The 8215-nt window shown below is 42.9% G+C and overlaps 1 protein-coding gene across 4 annotated transcripts in view; it reads left to right on the plus strand.

The window, feature by feature from the left end:
* Nucleotides 1-7550, plus strand: part of MTBP (MDM2 binding protein) — a 68001-nt gene extending 60451 nt beyond the window's left edge. For all 4 annotated transcript variants that reach the window (XR_011259105.1, XM_069600768.1, XM_069600769.1 and 1 more), the window contains exons 20-22: nucleotides 1309-1422; nucleotides 6091-6156; nucleotides 7211-7550. Coding sequence is in view for 3 of the 4 variants with exons in the window: in XM_069600768.1 (XP_069456869.1) it covers nucleotides 1309-1422; nucleotides 6091-6156; nucleotides 7211-7249 (219 nt within the window). In the remaining variant the exon portion in view is untranslated. The remainder of the gene's footprint in view (nucleotides 1-1308; nucleotides 1423-6090; nucleotides 6157-7210) is intronic.
* Nucleotides 7551-8215: the final 665 nt, after the last annotated feature.

An 8215-nucleotide genomic window follows, 5' to 3' on the forward strand; every position in this document is an offset into this window, starting at 1 on the left:
TCTTATATATAGTCCTCATATATATATTTATATATATAGTCAGGTCTTATATATAGTCTATATATATAAAAACCAGCTCTTATATATAGTCCTTATATATATATATATTTCTTTATTTATATAGCCAGGTCTTATATAGAGTCTGTCAGTTCAGTTCACTTGTTCAGTCATGTCTGACTCTTTGTGACCCCATGAATCGCAGCACACCAGGCCTCCCTGTCCATCACCAACTCCCGGAGTTCACTCAGACTTACGTCCATCGAGTTGGTGATGCCGTCCAGCCATCTCATCCTCTGTCATCCCCTTCTCCTACCCCCAGTCCCTCCCAGCATCAGAGCCTTTTCCAATGAGTCAACTCTTCACATGAGGTGGCCAAAGTACTGGAGTTTCAGCTTCAACATCAGTCCTTCCAATGAACACCCAGGACTAATCTCCTTTAGAATGGACTGGTTGGATCTCCTTGCAGTCCAAGGGACCCTCAAGAGTCTTCTCCAACACCACACACAGTTCAAAAGCATCAATTCTTCTGCGCTCAGCCTTCTTCACAGTTCAACTCTCACATCCATACATGACCACAGGAAAAACCATAGCCTTGACTAGACGGACCTTAGTCGGCATATATATACAAAACCAGCTCTAATATATAGTCCTCATATATATATATATATTTTTATATATAGCCAGGTCTTATATATAGTCTATATATATATAAAAAACACCTCTTATATATAGTCCTCATATATATGTATTTATATAGCCAGGTCTTATATATAATTCATATATATATTTATAATTTATATATATTTATATATTATGTATAACTACATATAAAATATATATAATTACAATCACATAATTATATTTCTTTATATATATAAATATGTAGTGATTTATATATATATAACCAGCTCTTATATGTAGTCCTGATATATATATATGTATATATAGAGAGAGAGAGAGAGAGAGATGAGGATTTGTTACAAAAGATATTCTCTTTATAGTGTTTGAAATTTTCCATAATAAAAAATAAGGACACACCTGTGTATACATGTCCCTGCCGTGTGTACCGCCCCACTCTGACGTCGATCCAGAGCCCGGTACGTGAGAGCCGCTCTTCGGCTGCTCCGGCCTCTCTGCCTGGCAGAGGCCCGGTGGCATGTGAGTGTGTCGCTGCTTCAGACCTCCTCTTCTCAGTGGGTTGGTCTTAATGAGCTTACCTGGGTCTAGCACAGCTACCTGGCGGTGTGGTTTGCAGAGCCTCAGCTCTAAAGGGAAGAAGTACTAGTCATCTGTTATGTTCTGTTCAAGATACTGAAAGAAGTAGTTGCTGAAGCCCTGAAGAAGCACAGGATCACGGAGGCTCACGAATGTTTCCCTGCTTGCAGCCAGCGCCTCTTTGAGATCTCCAAGTTCTACCTAAAGGTACAGTGTCTTCTCTGCCGATGGCAAATCGAAGTCAAGTTCTGTTGTTACTATTTGACTCAAGGTAATAGTAATTGAGTATTTTCTACACTGACAACTTATTGCCACATTTTTTACTAGAGGCAGAAAAACTGGAGTCAGAATATTTTATGGTTGATTTTAGTTCTCAGATACAGAAAACTGTACCTTAACTGACCTTCTCAGTGTTTCCCTAACAGGTCACTGACTTAAGTTGATAATAAGCTTCAGCTTATTTTATGTAATATACTCAGGTAATTTAGTACATAGTGAAGCTGCCTGACGGAGTCACAGCACGCAATCTCTAGTTCTGGATCCACTAGCAGCTCATCTTTCCCGCTAGTCCAGCCTTGCTCAACGTTCTCCAGGCCAGGCTTCAGCAACACGTGAACCCTGAACTGCCAGATGTTCAAGCTGGTTTTAGAAAAGGCAGAGGAGTCAGAGATCAACTTGCCAACATCTGCTGGATCATCGAAAAAGCAAGAGAGTTCCAGAAAAACATCTATTTCTGCTTTATTGACTATGCCAGAGCCTTTGACTGTGTGGATCATAATAAACTGGAAAATTTGAAAGAGATGGGAATACCAGACCACCTGACCTGCCTCTTGAGAAACCTGTATGCAGGTCAGGAAGCAACAGTTAGAACTGGACATGGAACAACAGACTGGTTCCAGATAGGAAAAGGAGGACATCAAGGCTGTATATTGTCACCGTGCTTATTTAACTTCTATGCAGAGTACATCATGAGAAACGCTGGACTGGAAGAAACACAAGCTGGAATCAAGATTGCGGGGAGAAATATCAATAACCTCAGATATGCAGATGACACCACCCTTATGGCAGAAAGTGAAGAGGAACTAAAAGGCCTCTTGATGAAAGTGAAAGAGGAGAGCGAAAAAGTTGGCTTAAACCTCAACATTCAGAAAACGAAGATCATAGCATCCGGTCCCATCACTTCATGGGAAATAGATGGAGAAACAGTGGAAACAGTGTCAGACTTTATTTTGGGGGGCTCCAAAATCACTGCAGATGGTGACTGCAGCCATGAAATTAAAAGACGCTTACTCCTTGGAAGAAAAGTTATGACCAACCTAGATAGCACATTCAAAAGCAGAGACATTACTTTGCCAACTAAGGTCCGTCTAGTCAAGGCTATGGTTTTTCCAGTGGTCATGTATGGATGTGAGAGTTGGACTGTGAAGAAGGCTGAGCGCTGAAGAATTGATGCTTTTGAACTGTGGTGTTGGAGAAGACTCTTGAGAGTCCCTTGGACTGCAAGGAGATCCACCCAGTCCATTCTGAAGGAGATCAGCCCTGGGATTTCTTTGGAAGGAATGATGCTGAAGCTGAAACTCCAGGACTTTGGCCACCTCATGTGAAGAGTTGACTCATTGGAAAAGACTGATGCTGGGAGGGATTGGGGGCAGGAGGAGAAGGGGACGACCAAGGATGAGATGGCTGGATAGCATCACTGATTTGATGGACGTGAGTCTGAGTGAACTCCGGGAGTTGGTGATGGACAGGGAGGCCTGGTGTGCTGCGATTCATGGGGTCTCAAAGAGTCGAACACGACTGAGCGACTGAACTGAACTGAACTGAACTGAGCACGGGTGAACTGGCCATTCAGAAGCCGTTTGGTGAAACTTAGATTAGGTCCAGTTTTCAGTTTCTGACTTGAATCACAATTTTACGTGGGTTTTTGATTAAAACTGCAGACGGACCATAGATGGAACACTTTCCGTTCCCTTGTAGTCTCTCTCAAGAAAGACAGTATTGAAAGTACAAAAGCTAAGCAAGACAGGAAGAACATAGCGGCGCTTTCACACGTTGTTGGAGCACGAAGCACGTGGACGCGTGGTGTGGCTGAGCAGCAGTGACAGCCTCGATGGCTGCCTGGGGCTGAGAGTCCAGACCCAGCATGGTCTCGGGCCTGCTCGGAGCCTGGGGATCCCAGGTGTTGTGGAAGGCGGGGGCAGAGTGCCGTGAAAAGCGGGAGAAAGAGAGAGGTCCGCAGAGTGAGCAGGGAGCCTTCAACCTGTTCTGCACACCTTTCCCACAGCGTTTGCTGTGGATGGCTGTATTACCCGTGGCTTTGCTCTCCCCCACCCTGTGGCCGTGTGGGAAATAGTCCCTGGAGGAGAAACGCATGGGAGGCCGCAGTGAAAAGGCCAGCGGCCTCTTATTTCCCTACCTTATAAAGGTGCCAGTGAATAAGCTCTGCATACACAGAACTTCTAGTAAGATTTTTATTGTCTCATTTTAAAATAAGACTCGACAGGGACACCCTGGAAGCCCAGTGGCTAAGACTCTGTGCTTCTGCTCCAGGGAGCGTGGGTTCAATCCCTGGACTGGGAACCCACGTGCTGTGTGCTACAGCGGAAACACTTTTTAAATGTCTGTGTGACCAGACCGCTGAGACTCGGCAGAGTTCTGAGGAAAGCGTCTAACACAGCAGGTGTCAGAACATAAAAAGCAGAGGGCATGCGGGAGGAGCAGAAGCCTGAAGGGAACGCCACGGAAACTGGGTATCTCAGGAAGGAGACGGTCACATGTACAAAACCGGAATGTGATGCTGTTTCCAAAAACTATAGAACGTGAAATCTCCTTAAAATAAAAAATACAGTAAAATCACTGTGACAGTCAACAGTGAGAGTAGGAAATTTGCCGGAAGTATTACTGACAAAATTGAGGACAAAAACATTAAACGTGAGATAAGAAAATGGGGGAATTAATCTGAAAGATCCATTATGCTCATAATAAAGATGAGAGGAGAGAAAGCCTTCAGAAATACGCAAGGCGTTCCAGAACCGAAGGGTGCAAGCCTCCTGCTGGAAAGGGCACACAGCTCCTCCTGCCTGGCGGGCAGCAGTTCTGCAAGCCCCGTCACTGTGGAAGGTCATATCTCCTGGAGGGAGAGAGCATTCCGTAAAAGTTTTCCGGGAGAGAAGTAGTTGACATGAAGATTCAAGAGTAAGGTTGGCATTGGACTTTGCTGGCAGCCTCGTATGCCAGATGGTGGACGTCTTCCTCACGTTCTGAAGGAAGTGGTTTACCTGGCACGTTTATATCTGGCTCAGAAGCCAGTCACTGGGCTTCCCGGGCGGCTCAGTGAGGAATCCACCTGCAATGCAAGAGACCCAGTTCCAGTCCCTGGGTTGGGAACATCCCCTGGAGACGGGAATGGCTACACTCCAGTGTCCTTGCCTGGAAAATCCCATGGACAGAGGAGCCTGGAGGGCTACAGTCCGTGGGGTCGCACAGAGTCGGACACGACGGAGAGACCAACGCAGAAGTCAGTCAAGTGTGAAGATGCTTTCACACACGCGAGGTCTAAGAAACTTTGTGACTGGTGTATCCTTTTGATGAATTTGTGAGAAGATGAAATTCAGTAGAACAAGGGACTGAACCAAGAAATAAAAGAAAAAAATTTAAAAAAAAGAAAAGGACAGGGAAAGATATGTTCCAGTGGGAACAGGTCCAGGAAGCAGCTGGACCAAACTGCCGCAGGCTGCGGGAGAAGGGGCTCCGGTGTTTAAAGGATGCAGTTAAGAAAACCAACGCAGAGATGAAAAGCTGAAGAGGGGAGGTTATCCGGTATCCGAGAGTGTTTGAAGATCTTTGCTGTACATTTAATCAGTCTTTTTAGTCAGAGTTGCGGGGTGGGGGCAGAATTATGTACATGGAAAGCTGCGCAAATAGAGTTCACCACAGGATAAAACATTAGATGAGAGAGAGGCTACAACTGCAGCGTGTTACTTAGCTTGGGAGTAAACTTCATTCGCTTAAGTGTGAAATGCAAACCATCGACTGTTTACTAATTTAAGAAAAAATTGTGGTGCAGCTGTTCCTGAGAGGAAGCGAAGGGAGGTGGGAGGATTCAGAGACCTGAATCCAGGGTAACAGCAGTCACTGAAACTGTGACATCACACAGTAGCAGGAGTGAGCGTGTTGTGTAGAAACGCGAAGATAAGGGGAGAAACGGAAGAAAGAAGTGAAAGTGACCGCTTCGATGGAGCATAACTTGGAAGCGCAGCAGAGGACAGCTTTTTTTGTAAGACAAGTGAATTTTTTGAATTTCATGATTTAGTTTGTTATTACCTTTTGAAAAGTCAGAGGTTTCGGGTTTCTGTCTGGTGCCATCCCCTCTGTGTCTGGAGTGAAATAGCCGGTGAGAAGAGAGGTGAAAGGCGTTTTATCTGAAAATGAGCACGAACCGTGTGTCCCTCTCCTGAGGAATGGATTAGTGGGCGCGCATGGCCGATGGCGGAGCAGGAAGCAGCAGCCCCTCCAGTGTGCCAGCCGGGAGAGCCCAGGGACAGTGCGGTCTGCTGGGCCGCAGTCGCGGGTTGCAGAGTCTGACTTGACTGCGCGCCTGAGCACGTGTGCACGGCTGAGGGTGGGCGTGGGCCTGGCCGGTGCTCTTGGGTTTAGGAGCTCAAAGCAGCGTGGACTTCGTGCAGACGGGTGTTTTCTGGTTAGAGAACTTGGACCTTCGAGGATGGAACTACACGATAATCTGTTACTGTGATTTCTCCCTCTTCACAGTGATGATTATAGAATGATTTAGGATCCTGTCAAATTTATTCAGTAATGGCTTGTTCTTTGTAATTTAACGTACAGATTTGGAATGCTCTGTTTTGCTATGTTTAGGATCTTAAAACTTCCAGAGGTCTATTTGAAGAAATGAAGAAAACCACAAACAACAATGTCGTACAGGTAAGTGTCCCCTGAAAGCACATCCAGTGACGCCGCTGCTGTGCGCCAGGGCAGCTAGAAGGCTGTAGTGTAAGCAGTGAGGATTAGGCAGTGGTCTTTCAGCTGTGTCCCTGTGACCACTCATTAAAATAGTCAATAACGGACTACGTAAGTAGGGTCTTTAGTAGTATTTAAGAGATTTCTCTGTTAACAAGAGCTTCTAAATTAATGTTCAGAAAGAAAAAAAGAGAATAATCCAAAGGGCTGGAAAAACTAATCCATTTTGATTAGCTGTTTTCAAAGCTTGGTTTAATTCTATTTTTAGTGATCCTTTAAAAACATACTTTCAAATAAAAGTGAGAAAATAGAGCAGTCTCTTCATTTTGCCCAGTGAGAACACCACCATTGTATTCTGCAACATAAAAAAGTTAACCAAAAAGTGTTCTTCAGCAAGAAAATAAAATGTGGGATTTTTTTTTCTGTTTAAAAGTTCATGATATAATATGTAAATAAATACATATGCAAAGAAACACATAAAATTAAAAAAAAAAGAATTTTAAAAGAGAAAATCCTTGGGACCTTTATTCAGGCTGATGAGTAACCATTTCAGGAGCTCTGGGAGCCCCGGAGTCTCTTCCCCACCGTGTCCTGCTCTGTCGCCTCTGGGGGTGGATGCTGTCTTGACTTTTTGTGTGTGATAATTCAGTTTTCTAAACTGCAGTTGATGTGCAGTGTTATATGGGCCGCAGGTGTGCAGTGCAGCAGCTCCCAGGCCTCGGAGGCTGTGCTCCGCGCTCGGCCACTCTGAAATGCTGGCTGGGTCCCCTGTGTGTGAAGTGCGCCCCTGTGGCTGGTTTTATGCGCCACAGTCTGTGCTCTGCTCTCCTCATGGTGGCCTCTCCCCCTTCCCCCTCCCCACGAGGAAAGGGTATTTTTAAGATAAAATGTATTTTTTAAGAGTCTGATGTGTTATTTTTTGTCTTAAATTTTCTACCATGCTCTTTTGAACAATGCATTTTTCTATCACCTTTGTTTTCAAAAGAATGGGCCATAATCATGTTTTTTCTCCCCGTAGGTGATTGAGTGGGTGTTAGAAAAAGCAAGCAAGAAATAACGCAGAATCACTCCCTTTGGATGATTGTAGATTGGATGGATCTATTATATACCGCTTCCTTCTTTAGTTTGAAAATTACACATTTCAAACTTTATTCAAAGAATTAATGTTCCATTTCTAAGGAATTTCATAAATACCCTGTATTTATATAGTTTTGAAGTTGCTCAGTTAATGTAATTTTAGTTTGTATACTTATAGTTTTACTATATTTTAATTTTTAACATTAATATTTTATGTATGTTTAAAAATTTTACTCTTGGATATTTAATTCTTTCAATAAATAGAAAAAGATATTTCTTTACTTCTTGGTAAGTGTCTCTGTTGTTAGGTGTGTTTAAACTACTGAGTCTCGAGTAGGACATTGCCAGTGGCTTTTCTCGTGTGTTACAACAGCGTGATTTATTGGACAACCCTTGTCTTAGAAAATATTGGCAAAAAATTCATATACTTAGTCATGTTCCCTTACCCCTGGCCTGGAGCCACCACTATTGGAGCTATTTATATTTATTTGGGATGAAAAAAAGAGCAAAAATTATGAAAATAAGACATAGTGAAAATGACTTAAGTACCTACTCCCAGAAAAAAAAATTTTCCCATGACAGTAAATTTGGAAAATGTGGAAAATACTAAGGAGAATGGAAAAAATTCCAATACTGTTCTGTCTACAGGTATTTAATATTTTTAAACATTATATTTATTTTCAAAATTGCAGTCTTATGTATGTTTATGTGTATTTGCATGTGTGGTATGCATGTATATTAATTTATAGCCTGCTTTTCACTTAATGTGATGTAACAATATGATTAAAATGATTTCTATATCATGTCAGTAATAGCTGCATGATTCAAATGGATCAGTTTATTTAACCAGTCCTGCATCGTTGGACATAAGAGTTCAGTATTTCCTTATTGTAAATGAAACTTAAATGAATATTTCTGGTACATCACTGATTATTCCTTAGTATAG

This window comes from Ovis canadensis, chromosome 9, assembly GCF_042477335.2.
Source record: "Ovis canadensis isolate MfBH-ARS-UI-01 breed Bighorn chromosome 9, ARS-UI_OviCan_v2, whole genome shotgun sequence".
NCBI classification, from domain to species: domain Eukaryota; kingdom Metazoa; phylum Chordata; class Mammalia; order Artiodactyla; family Bovidae; genus Ovis; species Ovis canadensis.